The 21703-nt window shown below is 46.0% G+C and overlaps 2 protein-coding genes across 2 annotated transcripts in view; one reads left to right on the forward strand and one right to left on the reverse strand.

The window, feature by feature from the left end:
• Positions 1 to 19997, forward strand: part of LRRC19 (leucine rich repeat containing 19) — a 38325-nt gene extending 18328 nt beyond the window's left edge. The window contains exons 4-5 of the mRNA XM_082247065.1: positions 2389 to 2613; positions 19267 to 19997. Coding sequence (XP_082103191.1) covers positions 2389 to 2613; positions 19267 to 19583 — 542 coding nt within the window. The 3' untranslated portion in view covers positions 19584 to 19997. The remainder of the gene's footprint in view (positions 1 to 2388; positions 2614 to 19266) is intronic.
• The window catches only part of IFT74 (intraflagellar transport 74), a 172643-nt gene that overhangs the window by 116427 nt on the left and 34513 nt on the right, over positions 1 to 21703 (reverse strand). The gene's annotated exons all lie outside the window — the stretch shown is intronic.

Below are 21703 nucleotides of genomic sequence, written 5' to 3' on the forward strand. Positions count from 1 at the left end.
GCAGAGACTGCAAGCCAGACCTTCTCGTCCAACATCAGTGCATGACCTCACAAATGCGCTACTGAAAGAATGGTCAAACATTCCCATAGACATACTCCAAAACCTTGTGGACAGTCTTTCCAAAAGAGTTGAAGCTGTTAAAGCTGCAAAGGGTGGGCCAACTCAATATTGAACCCTACGGACTAAGACTGGGATGCCATTAAAGTTCATGTGCACGAAAAGGCAGGCGTCTCAATACTCAATAGTGTATCTGTAGCTTTTCATTTTGTCCAAAATTTCCTTCATCCAAAAACACGCAATGCAAATTGGGCTTGGCTCATGTCCAAAATTGGATGCATGAGCTTCTTTAGCAGGAAAGGTCCATTCAAATGTATGGTGTCACTCCAAAAACATGCTTAAAAAAAAAAAAAAAAAACTTTCACGGTAAATGCGATGCGCTAGTGTCACTCAACTATGAACGAGACCTAAACGATCAACTTGTACAGCCACATAGGTGGACCAGTGGCAACAGTAACAATCCCCTTTTCTACGCTGTTACTGTGATTTTGTCTTCCAAGCATGTACATAAGTCTTTAGAAACATTTCAATAAAATATAGAAGGATTAGAACACCTGACAGGTTTGTATTGCTGTCTGTGCCCTGGTTAGGGAGATTCACACTTTCTATTTGTCCTGTTTACCATTATTACTGAGAGTGAACATGGAAAAAAAAAAAAAAAATGTTGCGGTGTCCAAAAATGGGAAGGTTGGGAAATCTTCCAATGGAGACACTAGTTTAGGTAACTCTAGTGACAACCAGGGCTTCCCTCACCTTGGATAGATTTCATCCCACTTCCTGTTTTGGCTATGGGACAGGAAGTTATTATATATTATTATAATATTATACAGGATTTATATAGCGCCAACAGTTTGCGCAGCGCTTAACAAAATGAAGGCAGACATTACCGTGCCAATACAATTTGGTACAAAAGGAATCAGAGGCCCTGCTCGTTAGAGCTTACAATCTAAGGCCCCTTTCACACTAGCGGACCGTTCAGATCCACCTGTCAGTTTTTTTGGCGGATCTGAACAGATGCCCCATGCATCTCTATGGGGCATCGGATGTCAGCGGAGACATGTCCGCTGACATCCGATCCAGTCGGTCAAATCTGGACGGATGGAAACCCTATTTTTCATCCGTTAAGCGGATCGGATGAAAACCGACAGGTGGTCCGTTCTCATCCGATTCCCCCATAGAGAACAGCGGGGACCTGACAGCTCTGTCTCCGCACACAGTGCAGAGACAGAGCTGCCATCCGCCTGCTCAGCGGGGGATCGGCAGATCGATCCCGCTGAGAAAAACGGAGTTCGCTAACGGACTCTACGGTGTGAAGGGGGCCTAAAAGGGAGGGTCAATTGATACAAAAGGTAATAGCTGTGGGAGATGAGCTGATGGAGAAAGTAAAACAGTGTATTAGTTAGAAGCCAGATAGGCTTCTTTAAAGAGAAGGGGTTTTCAGGGATTGTCTAAAGATGGATAGACTAGGGGACAGTCGGACAGATTGGGTTAGAGAGTTCCAAAGGATGGGAGAAGCTCGGGGGAAATCCTGTAGGCGAGCATGGGAGCTAGAGAGCAGGAGGTCTTGGAAGGACAGAGGAGAGAGGCTTGGTTGATATTTTGAGATCAGGTTAGTGATGTAGCTGGGGGCAGAATTGTGGGTGGCATTGTAAATTATTGTTAGTACTGCCAGTGTAGGGATTGGCAGAGGGGGGTGGAGGACACTGAACGGTTGGTAAGATAGATGAGTCTTGCAGCAGCATTCATTATGGACTAAAGGGGGGATAGTCTATGTAAATGTAATCCAATGAGGATGAGGAGGGAGTTGCAGTAGTCGAGGCGAGAGATAACCAGGGAGTGAATTAGAAACTTGGTGGTGTCTTTGGTTAAAAGGGGGCGTGTATTCTAGAAATGTTGCGGAGTTTAAGGCGGCATGATTTGGACAGGGATTGGATGTGAGCCTGAAAGGACAGTGCAGAGTCCAGGATTACCCCTAGCACCCTGGAATGTGTGGAAGGACCGATAGTTGTTCCATTGATCTTGACAAAAAATTCAGGGGAGGGGGCAAGTGGGAGAGGAAATATTATGAGCTCGGTTTTAGATAGATTCAGTTTGAGGAAGTGGTGAGACATCCAGGCTGATATGTCTGTTAGTAAATCAGTGATGCGGGAAGAGACTGATGGGGTGAGCTGAGGAAGTAATGGGAAATCTCTCCAATGAGACACAGGTAACTTAAAAGCTGACAGGGGTTATAACCCTCCTTTACTCAATTCAAAATATAAAAAAAATAAAAAGTTTACCTTTCGTTCTACTTTAATCCAGCAAGTAACTGACATTTTACTTTCTTTGCAGAAAATGAGGACATCACCATGTGTGCCACACCGGAGAACATGAAAAATTACACAATCAAAGCTATCCTGACTTCCCCAGACATGCAAATGTGCAATGACCATGGAAACTCCGACAGCACTACAACAGCTACTTACTCTAACAGTCCTACAACTGATCTTCAGTCTACTGTGAGCAACAGGAATTCTAGTACTGTAATCAATGCAACCATCACTACACCTACTACAGGTATGTCAATAGGCATTGTAGAACTTCCTATAGGTTGCATACCAGAAAGAGATTCTAATGCTGGCCATACACTAGCCGAAAAATAGTTTGAAAATCTGTCATTTGGTCCGACCGTTCGTTTTTTGTCCAGTTATTGGGCACAAGTAGAAAATCGTTTTTTAACTTTCTTAGAGCCGAAAAATCAAAGAAACAGTTTGGAAAATTCTGCCAAACGTACGTTAAATTGAAAGGTTAACGTGTTTCTCGAATGAACTGTTTGCACTAGGTATACGTGACAAACTGAACGAAAAACGTCCATTGAACAATTTATCGTCCGAAATTCGGTCATTACATGATGGCACGATCGTCTGCTCTCATGGCCGATTTTTCGTTTTTCGAAAATTAGTTTGAACGATTTTTCGGCTAGTGTATGGCCATTGGCCAGCTTAAGAATCATAATTAGTTTACACCAACATCAGGTATTTTGTTATGTGTTTTTACAAAGGCAATAAGCACTCTAAAAATTGATGACCGTGACAACAAAATTTAGTTTAGCCAGTGTTATACATGGAATTATTTACAGTATATGTTCTATAAATCATATATTGAAGTATATTTTGCTTTCCCCTCATTTGCTCAATTCACCCTTGAGTTTAATAGGATTTGAAAATCTAAAAAAAAAAAAAAAAAAAAGTATAGGCTTATGAGGAAGGTGCAAGGAAAAAGTCCCTGTGTGGTTACTGAAGGGAAAAAAATGTCCCTGTTTAGGTGGTGTCACTGGAAGAAAAAAATGTCTGTGCCTGTGGTGTCACAGTAAGGAAAATGTCCTTGTGTTGGTGGGGTCACTGAAAGGAAAAAATGACCCTGCATAAGTATCAGAAGGGAAAAATTATCTCAGCATCAGTGGTGTCACTGAGGGAAAAACATTTGTGCATTGGTGGTGTCAATTGAAGGAAAAATGTCCTTGTGCCTGTGGTGTCACTGGAAGGTAAAAGGTACCTGCATCAGCGTGTCACTAAATCCCAGTTCACACTGGTGCGATGCGGGAAACCCTGTGATTCAGTGCCGGTTCCCACATGGCACCTAAATCTCACACTGACATCTGCGAACCGCTGAGGGTGTCAATGTAAAGTTAATGACACCCCTACATCAGTTTGCAGATCGCAGTGCGAACTGTAAAACAGTGCAGGAATCGGATCGCATAGATGTGAACACCCATGTGATCTGATTCCAGTGCGGACCAAAAAAAGGGCCCTGCACCATTTTGGTGTGAATACAAATTCAGCCATACAGTTTGTATAGCAGAATTTGCATCTCACAGACATCAATGTCTGTGATCACACAAGTGTGAACCCAGCCTAAAAAGGCAAATGTCCCTGCTTTGTTGGTGTCAGTGGAAGGAAAAAATGTCCCTGCATCAGTGGAGTCACTGGAACCTTCCTTGGTTTTATCCCTAAAAGGGTAAAATGCCCCTGCATCAGTTATGCCCTTCTGAGAAGTACTATATTGGCATCTGTGTTAGTGGGATGAATGGGGGGGGGGGGGGTAAGCTGGGCTCTATGGGGTGCATGAAACAAAAAGGGATCTGGGGGTCTCTTGAAGGATGGGGGAGAACAGAGCAGCCAAAGCAACCCATGCACTCCCTCCCCCCCTTCACATATCAACGATGGCCCCGGGCAAAGTACCCCTTGGGGCTAAGGGTCTCTAGGGGCTGGCCAATCTTTTACAGGTGGCAGTACATGAATATAGAGCACTCTGGCACTCAATAAACTGAGAAAATATTTTCTAGTGTACTTTCTGCCATTATCAGGAAGCAAAAAATTTCCTGGAGGTCAATGTACCATTAAAATACAATATAGCTAGCAGCTCTTGTGTAATTCACATCTTTGTATTTTATAGTCAGTATGGTTAGGTAACATTTCACAATCAGTGGCTGCGTGTTGTGTGAACAGGTTTTAGACCCAACCTATCCTTATCAGGGCAGCAATAAAGATAAGGAAAGAAGGGAGTAGTTCACAGATTTTTTTTTTTTTTTCAATTTTCAATGACACACTATACAAATGAAACTAGACCATAGTTTACTAGACATAAAAAATACACTAAAGGTTTATCCAGTAAAATTATCGTTTTTAGGATGACACCCACTTGGCCTTTTCTACCTAACCATGCATTCACAACTGTGATCCAAGACTGTTTTTACCGTGCCACCTGGTAGTCTATCTGGTATAAAGGATCAGAAATTCAAGTTCATTATCCAATTTGATCTAACATCTGCTCCACCTCCACTATCTTCAATAGGATTTACTTACAATAAAAAAAAAAATGATTAAAAAAAAAAAGGGGGGGGGGGTTGCTTTAGACATACTTTGCTTACAGGCCCATGCATGAACTACATACTATCAAATGCAACATTCCTGGGTAGGGGGGTGATTAGAAGCTTGATGGAAGGACAGACAAATAATTGTTTTCTTAGTTGCATACATAACATTTTTCTGATAAAAAAAAAAAAGCCATTTATCTTTAACATGAACTTATACACCTTGTCAAAATTTAAAAAGGCATAAAACTTCCTAAGCGCAGCCACCACAAAATGCCAGTTTTTACCTTTTTATCCAGAAAATCCAATCTACCCAGTTCAAAAATAGCACCTTAAAACAAACTATACCCACCTATACTCTAGAGATGTGGTCACATTTCAGGAGGGACTATCCCAAAGAAGAAGGCATACTGGGCTCAAAAGGCTATGAGCCCCTAAAGCCAAGAAGAAGAGGAGGGACATAAAAAAGGCCCCATAGAGCCAGAAGGCAAAAAAAAAAGGCTCTTCTTGGCTTTAGGGGCTCATAGCCTTTTGAGCCCAGTATGTCTTCTTTGGGATAGTCCCTCCTGAAAATTGATGACAATTTGGGATGTCGGTACCTTGATATAATTTGTACTACAAACACAATTGACTCTTTATCTAGAGATGTGGTGTTCAAGAGAACCGCTGACATCTTTGGCCGATCTTCTTCCGAATTTCCGTTCTTCAGCCATTTTGATTGGCTTAGCTAGGGTGATGTCACTCCCACCTATTTTACAATACTAAAATTATATACTTATTAGCTCTGTGCAATGATATAGCACAGAGTGGCCCATTACTTCCTATTCTGCGGTCCCTTCTCCTTTCTCTACTCTAGAGACACAGAACGTGGCATGGCCAAGCCCACCGCTCTCTCCTCAAAGGATTTGACTGAAAGCAGCAGGAGCCTATGGTTCGCTCTGCTGCCAGAGTCTCCTTTTAGACCAGGAAGTAAAGAGAGAAGACCTGCAGCTGGGCAACAGTACTGGACAGGCTCAAGTAAGTGTTTTAGGGGGATAGGGGAAACCGTTAGTGGGAGGTTTTCTACCCTAATGCAAGGAATGCATTAAAATGGTTGTAAACCTTTACCTATTCCAAGTGAAGTAACTAATCTCAGGTGATACACTGAGATGAAACACCTCTTCCTACATAAGTTGTACCTGTTCATCTGCAGTAATCTCTCCACTACAGCCTTCCAAAACATTTTACACAACATCTCTCAGAAAAGCAGAGGGCAGGGATCTAAAGTTACCAATAAAGAGCTCAGTGAGGAGAGCTTTGAGCCAGATAACAGAGGTAAGAGGCAACAGAAAAAAATCACACCCAGAGCTTTGGCTAGACATAAGTACACAGTATAAAATGATGCCTTTCTTTCATATTTCATGTTTGAGGTTTACAACCACTTTTAGGTAAAAAAAAAAAAAATTATTATATATATATATATATATTATATATACACACACACACACACACACACACACACACACACACACACACACACACACACACACAGTGCCTTGCGAAAGTATTGGGCCCCCTTGAACTTTGCGACCTTTTGCCACATTTCAGGCTTCAAACATAAAGATATAAAACTGTAATTTTTGTGTAGAATCAACAACAAGTGGGACACAATCATGAAGTGGAACGAAATTTATTGGATATTTCAAACTTTGTTAACAAATAAAAAACTGAAAAATTGGGTGTGCAAAATTATTCAGCCCCTTTACTTTCAGTGCAGAAAACTCTCTCCAGAAGTTCAGTGAGGATCTCTGAATGATCCAATGTTGACCTAAATGACAAATGATGATAAATAGAATCCACCTGTGTGTAATCAAGTCTCCTTATAAATGCACCTGCACTGTGATAGTCTCAGAGGTCCGTTTAAAGCGCAGAGAGCATCATGAAGACAAGGAACACACCAGGCAGGTCCGAGATACTGTTGTGGAGAAGTTTAAAGCTGGATTTGGATACAAAAAGATTTCCCAAGCTTTAAACATCCCAAGGAGCACTGTGCAAGCGATAATATTGAAATGGAAGGAGTATCAGACCACTGCAAATCTATGAAGACCTGGCTGTCCCTCTAAACTTTCAGCTCATACAAGGAGAAGACTGATCAGAGATGCAGCCAAGAGGCCCATGATCACTCTGGATGAACTGCAGAGATCTACAGCTGAGGTGGGAGACTCTGTCCATAGGACAACAATCAGTCGTATACTGCACAAATCTGGCCTTTATAGAAGAGTGGCAAGAAGAAAGCCATTTCTTAAAGATATCCATAAAAAGCGTTGTTTAAAGTTTGCCACGGGGGGCGTGGCCGACGAGTGATGTGAGCGGACGTGTCCCACAGTAGCTCCGCTGGTATCCTGCTATTCTCCTGCTGATCTCAGCCATCCTGTGCCCGATTCACCTGCAACTTTCAGGATCACCTCTCCACATCCTCTGCTTGCCGGCCGGGCCACCATTTCCATCCGGACGGATGTCCTCCCGCTGCACGAAGTCCCGCTCGGCGGCGGACCCTGGCGGCCAAGATGGCGGCGCCGCGACCCGCTCGGCAAAGGAGAAGCAGAAGGAGGCCGCACAGCGCCTGTTCGCAAAGCCTCCAGGTAAAGACCTCGCTCCCCCTCTCTGTCAGGCTGATGTGGGGGATGTGGATATGACCTCGGGGGACTTGGGAGATGCTGGCCCTCTCCTGTCGCTGGACTCTGGGCCTTTGGCCCCCCCTGAGGCGGGAGCGGCGCTGCAGTTGGGGCCTACCTCCCCTTCCGTGACCCTTGACTCGGAGCCCACCCTGCGGGATATCCTTTCAGCGGTCACCACTGGCAACGCTAACATCGCTAGATTGGCTGGTGAAGTTCAGGGCATGAAACTGGAACTGTCCCTAGTACGCCAGGACATGCAGAAGCTGCGGGATCGCACAGCTGCATTGGAGGGCCGGGTTAGTACTATAGAAGATGAGTGGCAACCATTACAGCGGGATGTTCAGTTTCTCCACTCTATTACTACAGCTAATGCAGCCAGATTGGAGGACATGGAAAACCGCTTGCGTAGGAATAATGTGAGGGCAGTGGGAATCCCTGAAAAGGCGGAGGGGAAACACCCTGTGGATTTTATTGAAGCATGGCTGCTGACAACCTTTGGCAAGGATTCCTTTTCCCCTATGTTTGCCGTGGAGCGGGCCCACAGGATCCCTGCTAGACCTCCTCCGCCGGGAGCCCCCCCCAGACCCTTTCTATTCAAGCTGCTCAATTACAAGGACCGCGATGTCATCCTGAATAAAGCAAGAACCACTGCTGATCTCTCTATAGATAATGCCAGGGTCTCTCTGTACCCTGATTTTTCTGCTGAAGTGCAACGCAGGAGAGCTAAATTTCTGGATGTTAAGAAGAGGCTGCGTAAACTGAATGTGCCATATTTCATGCTTTATCCTGCCAAATTGAAGGTGGTGGCAAATGGCTCGACCCAATTCTTTGACAACCCCCAGGCCGCTGTGAACTGGCTGGATAGGGAGGAACGTCATCTAGCCCGGCAGGCACCCCCCTGAGTTTGGGGACGCTGTTATCCTTTACTGGCTTTGAGTTTCAGTCTATGATGCGGAGCACTGACTGTCCGTTTCCAAGTTTTTCTTTTTTTTCTACAGTTGGTGTTTTTTACCCCCCAATAGGGGTATTACATTTGGGATCACCGCTCGGCTGAGCGAGACTGTCGTGTTTCCCCCCGGATTGATTGTATGCGGTTCCTTTGCATACTGTGCCCCTATCCTGTTGTCCTGCGGGGACATGCTGACTCCGTGGAACGGAGAATGGTTTACTACTGGGCCCTGTTGGCCCCTTTGACTTTGTTTTTTGCACTGCTGCTTTTCCCCCCTTCCCTACCTCATGTTCTTTTTCAGGTGAGACCTCTCAGGCCTAGGACTCTTCCGGCTGCAGATGGCTGGCGTGGACTGCATTTCCTTCTCTACTTACCTACGCACTCAGTGCGCACGCTCCCGGAGACTCTGTTCTGGCGAACTATGGTTGGCAGTGGGGAGTGGTATGTCGGGTGGTTTGGGGGAATTCTGCTGTTACATTTATATTGTGTTTTTGTTAACTCATGGAGCTCTCGCAGCTTAATGCATTAATCTTGTCCTGGAATGTTCGGGGCCTGGCGGATGGGGTTAAGCGTAAAGCGGTATTTGCATATCTTAGGAAGCTTAAGCCCACTATTGTCTGTTTACAGGAGACCCACCTGGTGCGCACTTCCACGCATTTGCTACGCTCTCGGGCATATCCTGTTCAATACCATTCTGTTCACTCCTCGTATTCGCGGGGGGTGGGCATGTTGGTGTCCAGGGAGGTGGCTTTTGTGTGCCTGCGCAGCAGGGTGGACGATCTGGGGAGATATGTTTTTTTATTATGCAAACTTAATGGTTTTCTGTGTATTTTGGCTGCTGTCTATGTCCCTCCACCCTTCTCCCACGAGGTTCTCCGTCTATTGGCACAATTTATGGCGCCCCACCCCGATACCCCAGTGTTGGCCGTGGGGGATTACAATAATTATCTTGACCCGGCACTTGACAAATTCCACCCCTCCTATCACGGGCCCGCCCCTATTTCACGCCCTACGGCGTTTGCTAAGTTTTTGACGGAATTGGGCCTCAGAGACGTTTGGAGGGACAGGCAGGCCTCCACTAAATGTTATTCCTGCTATTCGGCCACTCATGGAGGACTGTCACGCATTGATTTGGCCCTGGGGAATGACTCTATGAGGCCCCGGGTGGCTGACTCGGCGTACGAGCCTCGCCTGGTGTCCGATCATTCCCCGCTTTGGGTTAGGTTTTCGGTTCCGGGCTCGGGGACTCGTGGGCTGTGGCGGGTGAACCCGTTCTGGCTGACGTTGTTCCTTGAGCCGGATCCGATTGCGCCGGCCTTGGAAGACTTCCTGGCTGTTAATAGGGGTTCTGCCTCCCCTGCGGTGGTGTGGGATGCCCTTAAGGCCTTTTTGCGTGGTCAAATCATCAAAGGGATTACTATGGTTAAACGTAATTCTGCGCAGTGGGAGGAAACGGTTCGTGATGACATGAAGCGTAGGGAGGAGGCTATGATAGCCTCGCCCTCTCCCTCTGCGCAGAAGGCCTGGCTGGAGGCGCAGGCTTTGTATAACTCAGTGGTATTTTCAGCGGCTGAGAAGAAACGATATTTCCTGCAACAAACGTACTTTGAGGAGGGCGAGAACACTGGGCACATGCTGGCTATGGTAGCCAGGTCTCAACAGGATCCTGGCTCGGTGACGGAGATTGTCTCTCCCTCCGGGGAGGTGGTCTCCTCCACTCCTCAGGTGCTTGAGGGCTTTAGGCAGTTTTATGCTGATCTGTATCAGTCCCGGTGCGGGGGCCGGGGGGCGGCCCTGTCCTCCTTTTTGGACGGGTGCTCCCTGCCTCAGCTTCGGCGGCAGGATAGTCAGTCCCTTAGTGCTCCGATTACAATGTCTGAACTGACAGATGCGTTGGGGCAGGCACCTAATAATAAGGCACCGGGAGCGGATGGCCTTCCGGTTGAGGTCTACTCTAGGTATGGGCGAGTCCTTCTGCCGGCTCTCCTCTCCACTATGCAGGATATTATGCGGACGGGGGTCCTGCCGGATTCCATGAGTGAAGCCATTATTATTGTCTTGCCCAAGCCGGGGAAGGACCCTAGATACCCCGACTCATACCGACCGATCTCCCTGTTGACCACTGATATAAAACTTTTCGCACGTATTCTTGCTAACCGGCTTTCGAAGGTCATTACCTCCATCATTCACCCAGACCAGTCTGGATTTATTCCGGGCAGGTCCACGGCGATTAATATACGGCGGCTTTATCTCAATTTACAAATTCCAGTTGATAACCCGGGTAATAGAGCCATATTGTCCTTGGACGCGGCCAAGGCATTTGATAGTGTCGAGTGGCCTTATCTGTGGGAGGTCCTCTCTCGCTTTGGCCTGGGCGATGACTTCATTGGTTGGGTTAAGGCGTTATATTCAGCACCTAGGGCGCGAGTCAGGGTGAATGGGGAACTATCTTCCCCGTTCCCCCTCTATAGGGGCACTAGGCAGGGGTGCCCTCTGTCCCCCCTGCTGTTTGCGCTGGCGATAGAGCCGTTGGCGGCCCTCATTAGGTGTTCCCCGGCTGTGGTGGGTTTCCGAAGGGGTGACCTGGAGGAGAAGGTGTCCCTATATGCGGACGATACCCTTCTGTATTTGGGTGACACTGAGGGTTCCCTTAATTCGCTTATGGTTCTTATAGCACAATTTGGCTCATTTTCAGGTTTTTCTATTAATTGGGATAAGTCTATACTAATGCCTCTTGACCCCATACCCAATCCCTCTCTGCCGGCCCTGGGTCGTCTGCGTGTGGCAGACACTTTTAGGTATTTGGGGGTGATGGTCTCCCCGGATCCGGCTCAGTACCTGCGTTTGAACCTGCTGCCTCTTTTAGACAAGCAACGTACTAAGGGTAAGAGCTGGAGTAAGCTGCCACTTTCGGTGGTTGGCAGAGTGAACTTAATTAAAATGATTTGGGCCCCCCAGCTATTGTATATCTTTCATAATTCTCCAATGTGGATCCCAGTGTCCTGGTTTAAGCGGGTGGAGTCCCAGTTTCGTGACCTTGTCTGGCGGAGGCAGCAGCCCCGTATTAAATTGTCTACCCTTCAGTACCCCAAGGATAAGGGTGGATTGGCAGTACCCCATCCGCGGATGTACTTTCTTGCAGCTCAGTTGCAGCACTTGGCGGGGTGGGGGGATCAGTCCTCGACGGACCCACAGTCCCTGCTTCTGACTAACTACAGGCTACCTCTCTCAGCGGCGTCCCTTTTGGAGATGGATCTTCCCTCATTGCCGTTCCGTGCTCCCACGGCGACCCTGTTGCGTCGCCTGTGGCGGGAACTGCGTGTGTTGTCACACTCGGACGGATTTTTTGATTTTACGCCACTATGGGACAACCCGGCCTTTCCAGAGGTCGCTAGGTTGCAAGACTCTCTGGGGTGGCGGGACAGGGGTATAAGGTACTTTGCCCAACTGTTTGAGGGCTCTGTGCTTAAGCCTTTTGACCGCCTTCAGTCTGAATTTAATCTCCCTCGCCAACACTTCTATCGCTACCTCCAACTGCGCCATGCCCTTCAGACCCAGCAGCGACTGTCCCCCATACGACAGGCGGACCAGACGATTGTGAACTCAGTGATTAGGGCTCAAGATAAACGGGGACTGATCTCCCTTAGGTACCAATGGCTTCTCTCGTGTATACAGGACCCGGCCTCCTTGCGGTGTAGAGCGGCATGGGAAATGGATCTGGGGGATATTGGCGGAGATCAGTGGGATCAGGCCTTAGAGGCCCTTCCCTCGGTGTCTCTGTCGGCTTCCCACAAGCTTTCCCAGCTCTTTATACTCCATAGGACGTATCGTACCCCAGTCCTCCTGCATAAGTGGGGTAGGCGGGATACGCCTCTTTGCCCTAAATGTGATTCCCACAGGGGAGATTTCATACATCTGCTGTGGCGCTGCCCGAAGTTGGTTAGGTATTGGACTCAGGTCACACAATGCATTTCACAAGTTGCCCATGCACCTATACCGGTTGACCCTCTGGTGTGTCTGTTGGGCATTCTAGACCCGGAACCGTTTACCCCTGGTGCATATATAATGGTGCATAGGCTATTATACTTGGCCAGGAAACTGATTGCTAACTATTGGATGAGTCCAACGATTCCTACATTGGCACAGTGGGTGGCACGAGTCAATTATATTCTGCTAAGAGAACAGCTAGCGTATCGCCATCGTAATGCAGCCACAAAGTTTTATAAAATCTGGCAGGATTGGTTGGATTGCCCGGGACTAGCACCTGCACAGCTGCTTATGTATCGTATTCTGCAGGCTTAGTTTGTTGGTAGACATCCTGGCTGTAATGGGGTCTTTCTCACCTGAACTCCTATTTTCCCTTTCTTCCTCTTTCTTCCCTTCTTGTATTCCCCTTTCTTTTTCTCCTTCTCTCTGTTCGACCCATTCCCCCCCTTTTTTTTTTTTTTTTCCCTCCCTCTCTTGTTGTCCTATCCCTTGGATTCTGATATGGCTATGATGGCCACGTGGGCGTGGTGCTCTCGGGGGGTGTCACTTTCACACGGTTGCTGTGGGGAGGTTTCTTCCTGCGCTTATGCCGAACCCTGTTTATCCTGATACATTGCTGCTTTGGTTTATGTTTATATCGGCCTAAGTAGGTTCGGCCATTTCTATTATCTTAACACTACTGTAATTATTCCTGTTTTTGTATTGCTCTATGCTGTTTCTTCTCACCAAGAGATGTGACCCCTGCGAGGGTGCGGTATTTTTCAACATGTATGTATGTACCCGATTGTCATTGCTGTGAATGTTTTCACCCGTTCCCTTCCCTTCTCTGTTTTTTTTTTGTTTTTAATAAACACCTTTTGGATTTAAAAAAAAAAAAAAGTTTGCCACAAGCCACCCGGGAGACACAACAAACATGTGGAAGAAGGTGCTCTGGTCAGATGAAACCAAAATCAAACTTTTTGGCAACAATGCAAAACGTTATATTTGGCGTAAAAGCAAAACAGCTCATCATCCTGAACACACCATCCCCACTGTCAAACATGGTGGTAGCAGCATCATGGTTTGGGCCTGCTTTTCTTCAGCAGGGACAGGGAAGATGGTTAAAATTGATGGGAAGATGGATGGAGCCAAATACAGGACCATTCTGGAAGAAAACCTGATGGAGTCTGCAAAAGACCTGAGACTAGGATGGAGATTTGTCTTCCAACAAGACAATGATCCAAAACATAAAGCAAAATCTACAATGGAATGGTTCACAAATAAACATATCCAGGTGTTAGAATGGCCAAGTCAAAGTCCAGACCTGAATCCAATCGAGAATCTGTGGAAAGAACTGAAAACTGCTGTTCACAAACGCTCTCCATCCAACCTCACTGAGCTCGAGCTGTTTTGCAAGGAGGAATGGGCAAAAATGTCAGTCTCTCCATGTGCAAAACTGATAGAGACATACCCCAAGCGACTTACAACTGTAATCGCAGCAAAAGGTGGCACTACAAAGTATTAACTTAAAGCGGAGTTCCAGCCATTTACTCACCTGTCCAACGGTCCAGCGATGCGGCCGCCGGAAGCCTCGATCCTCTCCCACGGCGCCGGCATCACTGCTGTGGGCACCCGGCTGTTACAGTTTGCGGCTTCACAGCCGGGTGCCCACTGCGCATGCGCGAGTCGCGCTGCGCGCCGTGATTGGCCGGCAATCTTCTGGGACCTCTGACGTGTCCCAGAAGATTGCAGGGAGGGAGGGGGAGAGGAGAACTTCCGCTCAGGGCGCCGCGGCGCTCCGAGCGGAAGTGGGAGCGGGTACCTGTCAAAACTAGGTACCCGCTCCCCCCCCCCAAAAAATGACATGCCAAATGTGGCATGTCGGGGGGTCAGGACTCCCTAAAGCGGAAGTTCCACTTTTGGGTGGAACTCCGCTTTAAGGGGGTTGAATAATTTTGCACTCCCAATTTTTCAGTTTTTTATTTGTTAAAAAAGTTTGAAATATCCAATAAATTTTGTTCCACTTCATGATTGTGTCCCACTTGTTGATTCTTCACAAAAAATTACAGTTTTATATCTTTATGTTTGAAGCCTGAAATGTGGCAAAAGGTTGCAAAGTTCAAGGGGGCCGAATACTTTCGCAAGGCACTGTATATATGGGACCATGAACAGGTTTCAATAAAAGCCTTGAAACCATTCTAATACCTAAAGCAATAGGTCATACACCTTCCCAAGGAGAGCCTGTAATCGGTCCGGGACACACATTGGAAGGAAAGATCCTTTCCAGGGGGAAAAGAAAGAAACTCAGACTTGTAACCGGACAGTATCACTTCGTGGACCCATTGGTTGTTTACCAAGGAGGTCCATGGGCCCGGAAACCAGCAAACCCCCCCCCCCCCGCCCCAGGCACGTGTGAGGGCGCACCTTCAAGCTGAAGAAGCCTGGTCTGTGGGTCTAGAAAAAACCCTGCTCTCAGCTCACCAGACCAGGGCCGCTTGGAACCTCCCGAGGAGGACTTAAAACTTCTTGTGAGCTGAAAAAGGCCGAGCTGGATCTGCAACGAGGTTCTTTTTCCATCCTTGACTGTGGAGGAAAGGTAACTTCCCCCCTGCAAGACTCTCAATGAGGTCATCCAGAGTAGTTCCAAACAGGCAATTGCCATGAAGGGGTAAGGCAGTCAGAGCTTCTTTAGAAGTCTGGTCTGCAGACCAACACTTAAGCCACATTGCACGCCTAAGCCCACTGCCAAAACAGACAGCTTAGAAATCAGGGGAGCCAAAGAGGCATCACAGACAAACTGCTGCACCTGGACCGCCAACTCAGCCAAGGCAGGGAAATCCTGCTCACCCTCTGCTCACCTTTTAGGTCATGGCGCAAAAGCTTAGCCCACTCAGTTAATGTTTGTGACACCAGGGCAATGGCCAGGACTGGCCTAAGCGATGGAGAACATATTGCAGGCCACAGCCTCCACCTTCCTGTCCATCCGGATTCTTAAAGGTCTGAGATTCCACTACCAGAATCATGGTTGCCTTGTTCAACTTAAAGAAAGGAGGGGGAAGAGATCCACCACTGGTGGAACAGTCACACTTCTGGAGTAGCGACTCCCCAAAGGGGCACCTTGCAGCAAAGCATTTAGGAACCACAAGGGGGCATTTTGGACGCTCCCATTCATAATAGACAAACTTTTGCCATGCGAGACAGCTAGTGAGTGCCAAAAAAGGGACGGCCACCTACGCAGCCGCTTCAGCTGCAGCCTCCATCTGCAAAGTCTCCCGCACGTATGTCACCAGTGCTTCAATCAGCGCCTCTCGGGCGCATCTACAGCTGTGGAGGAAACATCCTCACTATCTGACAGGTCAGGGAACGTGGCTACTAACCCCGCAGCACGTCCGTGGCAACAGAGCCAGATTCAGGATCTGGCAACAGATGAGGGCGCTACTGGGAAACACAAAAAAACCCAGACAGGGTCGCCGACTGAGGCCCCGCACAGAGAGCGCCGACCAAGGCCCCGCACAGGGGGCGTCGAACACTGGCACCCCTCCAAAAAAAGCTCCCTGAAAGAGGGGCAGCAATCGCCTCTCTAATGCGGTAGTCCTGCAGTCAGAATCCCTCTAGGGCCCCACAACACTGCTGGGAAGGGTGCCCTACAGCATAATGGTGGCCACAGCCGCCGGTGACCCAGACCACAACCACAGTGCCGCCCCTCCGCCCCTCCAGAAGGAAGGGCCTGGCCGCATGGCCTAGTAGGCCGCAAGTCGTGGCCTAAATTTTCAGACGCCCGGCTGCCAGAGCGCAGATCTGAAGGGACCGGGACGGACAAGGCAGCGGAGGGGTGGGTGCAGCCCCACAGAGCGTCTGGCCAGTAGGCCGCAAAGGCACGGCCTAAATTACCGGCAGGTCACCTCTGTGGAGTGCGAACCCACGGAAGCCCGGTTACCCATTCCCCAGGCCTAACAGTCAGCATAGGTGAGCCCAAAGGGAGACCCTCCCCCAGTACAAACAACCCTGAAGGTGGAGGGGCACAGTGCGCCTGCTAGATACCCAGACCAGGGGGACACAGCGCACGTAGAATGCAAGCCCAAGACCCCACCAGGGGGGAGAGGGGTGGGGGGGTTGAAAGTAAAGTCCGGAGGGACTGACCACCCCAGGGAGTACCCGTGCCCCACTTACCTACCAGAAAGGAGGGAAGGGGCCATCTACTTACCGGTCCAGCGTGCGTGTGGGTACTCCGAAGACAGAACCTCCTCACCGAAGTGGGGGGAGGGGGGCTATCAGCCAGGGTAATACTGTGAAGCAGACTATTGATGCCTGGTCATATGTGTCCCCGCGAGACGTTTAACTCGTTGGCCGCCCCGGTCCAGGATGGGGCCTGTCGCTGCCAACCCAGCGTGGAGCTCTGGTATGCGCGCGCTCGCTGGCCTGACTGGGGGGACCACTGAATCTAAATTATCCAGCCCAGTCCGGCAGTTGATTGTAGGTCTCGCAGGAAAAAATAAAAAGCCATTTAATAAGGAAAAAAAATTGCCAGGACCAGAGATCCTGGCAGGGAACTAGGTCCTTACTCCTTACTAGGCAGAAAAAATAGCTGAGGACCTATAGCAGAGAAGGGGAGTATACCACCTGGGACTACCTATAGGCATAGTTAAGTCTTTTTTCTGCCTAGTGTTCTACTCCTGTAGGGGGCAATATAACCCTATGGTTATGAATAATGGAGAAGCTGTGTCCGTCAAATGAACGAAAGATACATTTTTTTATTGGATATGTTTTATAACAATTAGTAAGTACAGAGTATTTTTTTTTTTTTTAATTTCTACCTTTTTTTGTTTATTTTATAAAAATACAAAACCTAGTGGCAATCAAATACCACCCAAAGAATGCTCTATTTTTTTTTCTTTAAATATTATTTTAATTCTGGGAATAGTGTTGCATGACCACGTAATTGCCAATTAAAGTGCTGCACAGAAAAAAATGCCCTGGTCACGAAGGGAGTAAAACCTTCCAAAGCTCAAGTGGTTAAAGTGATTGTAAAGTCTTGTTTTTTTTTCCTATAAAAATAATAAACATGTTATACTTACCTGCTCTGTTGCAGTGGATTTGCACAGAGCAGCCAGATCCTCTTCTCGGGTCCCTCTTCTGTGATTCTGGCACCTCCCTCCTGTTCAGTGCCCCCACAGCACAGAGCTCTGACCCAGCCCCGCCCCCTTTCTCTCCTGATTGACTAGCTTGATTGACAGCAGTGGGAGCCATTGGCTGGACAGAGAGGGACCTCAGGTAAGTGTTAGGGGGGCTGCTGCACACAGAAGGCTTTTTATCTTAATGCACAGAATGCATTGCATTAAGATAAAAAAAAAAAAAAACCTTCTGCCTTTTCAACTCCTTTAAAGAGCAAATATATTTGTGCTCATAAAAAGAAGGACATTCAGCAATTTCACTTGTTTGACAAACAGTTTTAGTCTACATTGACTGAATAGAGTCAATCAGCAACAAGCATGCTTTCACAAATTTTAAGCTGGTTATAGGTGACCTGTATTTTTTTTTTTGATCAGCCTGTCAGCTGATCAACACAAGCCGAATGAAATCCCCTATCTACACATTTGAGGTGGGTGGAAGAATCCTCCCCACTGTGCTACTGTATTCTGACAGCAGGGTTCTTCCGCTGTCAGAATACACTGATCGGTGCTGCAGCCGATTGGCTGCATGCTCAGTTTAAAGGAAAGTTTTCCAACATTCCTGTTTGACAGAAACCAATCGTTTGATCCATCAATGGCCCTTCCAGCTAGAGAAACGTTCCATCTAAGTTCATCCAGTACCTGCTGACCTGGCTGAATTTAATCTATGGCCAGTGTTAAAAGTACATATAAAGCCAAACCTTTTTTTACATTTTAAATGCATGAAGGAAAGGTTAAACCCCATGTTGTTTTTTCCCCCATTGGTGAAGGCTCCATTTACTTCCTCCCCTGAAAACACAATAGAAAGTGAGAGAAAATCCCCTCTAACTAGGCGATCACTTTTATGCAGTCGTCACTGGAACAGAAGTCCTCATTGGAAGATTATATTCCATTCCCGTTCTGATCTCATCCCGTTCTGTTCCAAAAACAATGGTAGCCAGGACAGAAATAAAAATCCGACATGGATTCCAGCCTTTATAGGTATATATATATTATATATATATATATATATATATATATATATATATATATATATATACATACATATATATACATACACATACATATATACACACACATGCGCATACATCTATCTTTTTACTTTAGAAACACTCTAGCGTTCCAAAACTGCGCAAATGTTAAACAGAGGTTTAGTGCTTCTGCTCTACTCTTTTAGGCCCCGTTCACACCTGAGAGATGCTGCCGCAATGCGGGGGGGTTCCCATTTTGTGGTGCGTTTTTGGAGCGGTACTATTAAATTTTGAATGAGCCACCCTTTCCTCCAAAAACGCGCCAAAGAGGCCCATGTACCCAAATTGTGGCACTGAGTCAGACACGTTTGGCACTGCAATTTTTTGCTACGATTTTCATGCGTTCTGTCACGTCGATCGAAGCAAAAATAGCACCCCGTTTGGGGTGCCATTAACAAATAATGGCACCCCAACCAGCGTTTTGCTGCGATTCAGCCTGTGATTCCAACACGCTCAGGTGTCCTTAAAAACCCAAAGAAAGAATTTTTCATTAGAATCTAAATAATTGTGGCTAGTGCTTATGATGTACACTGTATAAATTAACTCATTCCCATTTCTCAGATATATATATATTTTCCTTTAATAGGAAACAGTTGGAGATTCCTTGTGGGAGTGGTTATTGTTGGGATTGTCACCATATTGCTGATAATAACTGCAATCAAGTTCCCCAAATGGTATGACTTCTTGATAAGTTACAATCACCATCGTCTGAAGGAAGAAGAACCCTACATGTTTGAAGAAGAATTCAACGTAGACTTTGACATGAGTACAAATGATAAACACCAAGAGGAAGATGAAACCGTGGTGGTCTTTGAACAGACACACTCCTTTGTGCCCGAAGAAGATGGATTTATAGAGGACAAATACATTGATGAAAAGGATATGAGAGAAGAGTTGAGTTAAAATGAGATTTTACACTACAGGAATTTTGTACATATATGACAAATGCTTCCTTGTCAAGAAGTATATAAAAATAACAGATTTTAATATATTGTTATCCCACAGATAAATATGGTTATTTGCTCTGGTCAATGACCCAATGGCTTCCTGGGCGTTTATTATCCATTAGCCATTTTTTCATGCTTTAATGCAATTATACTTTCTTTTATATAAACTGAAAACAGGAACTTTGAGACTTTTTTACTGCAAGTCATTAAGGCAATCAAACAGATGAAAAAGATTGATTATTCATGAAAAACGTTTTATCACAAACAGCATAATATGTTGGATATAGAGATGGGCCGAAACGTATTGGCCGAAAATGGTGTTATCCGCATTTTGCCGATAAGAGAAAAAGGTGCCGATAATGGCGAGGGAAACGCAATTTCCCAGCGATTTTACTGTGCCTATGGTATGTTTTCGATAGGTCATTTGACTCAAAAGCCGCATAAAAAACATAACACGGGTTCGTTATTGATGCATTCTTGCTTTGTTTTCTATGCGTTTCAACAGGGAGGTGTGTTTTTTTAACTGACCAAAAATGCAGCAAGCAGGATTTTTAACACAACAATGGAAGCACCACAGACCACTGTGAAGACATACATAGAATTTAAAGAGATACATTTTTCTTGAGCTTTTCTTGCGCTAAAGATGCCAATAATGGCCGGCAATAAATTCATATTCATTTAAATTAATGATATCATTTAAAAAAGTTGAATATAGTACAATTATATATAAAAATATATATATTTTTGAAAAACTGTCATTTTCGGTTTTCGGCAAAGTGCATCCTGCATTTCTGGTTTAGGTAACAAAATTTTCATTCAGTGCACCTCTAGTTGTCAACCACTTTATTAATGCAGCAGTGCCCATTTCTTATGTATGTGTATACCCAAGTGGCTTTGCATATGTAACTAACTTTAAAAAAAAGGAGAAATAAAGCTTATTCAGGTAAATACAAACGTGTACATGAAATACAAAGGTGTACATGAACATTTAAAAGTATGAGCACAGGGGAAGGTCACTTGAAAACAAAGAAAAAAAAGTAAAAAAAAAAGTCAACAGGGACAAGCTCCCTTACATTTTTTTATAATATTTATAATTCCAAAAGCTGAACTTCAGACACAAAAATGTTCATTCAAATATATTTCTCAACTGCCAAAAATAAAATAAAATCGATTTTGTGTGTACCAAATGCAAGCCCAGATTTTACCTTTTAGGCCTCATGCACACTGGACATTTTTACAGCTGCTGTTTTTGGCGTTAGAGGTTTTTTTTTTCTGCAGCCAGAAAACTCCCCAGCATGTTATCCTATGTGTACATGCACACATAGGCTGTTCTCAGTAGATTTCTGCAGGGGCGTTTTCTGTCTGTAAAAAAACCCAGAACTAGTGGGTTTTAGGAAGCTAAAAAATGCTGAAAAACGTGGCTATATCAATGTTTTTGAGCCATAAGCTTTTGTGGGAGTATAGTTTTTCTAAAAAAAAAAAAAAAAAAAAAAAAAAAAAAAAAAAAATTCTACAGCTGAAAACCGCTACTGCAAAAAAGCTGAAAAACGCCTTCTACAGCTACAGCTTCCTACTGACGTTTTGATAACATCCAGCGTGCATGAGGCCTAGTGATGACATCATCATTGTGCTGCACATGGCTGATTCAGCAGACCCACCCACTACAGGCTGACCAGTCACCCTGCACATAGAGAGAGCAGCAGTGCCGGCTCTTTATTACAGGTAACTCCTGCACAAAGGCAAAGTTTCTTGCTTTTTTACTACACAGACCTGGAAGAAATACTGAAAGCACTACATGATTCAAGTGAGAATACATGTACAAAAGACAATATTTGCTTATCAGTTTTAATCCAGTTTGAACTCTAACCAAATAAGTATACTGCTGAAATAAACATATGCAAATGGTTTGCCTTCTCTGCAGACTACAATTCAGAAACTATTGCACACTGAGAAGATCATTAGTGTTAAAGATTAAAGTGTTGGCCTTCACCCTTCTATTCTCAGTGCTGCTACCCTGTTTCCCCGAAAGTAAGACATCCCCCGAAAATAAGACCTACTTACAGTTTTGCCTCTCAC

Source organism: Pelophylax lessonae (genome assembly GCF_965119305.1).
Source record: "Pelophylax lessonae genome assembly, chromosome: 1".
NCBI lineage: Eukaryota > Metazoa > Chordata > Amphibia > Anura > Ranidae > Pelophylax > Pelophylax lessonae.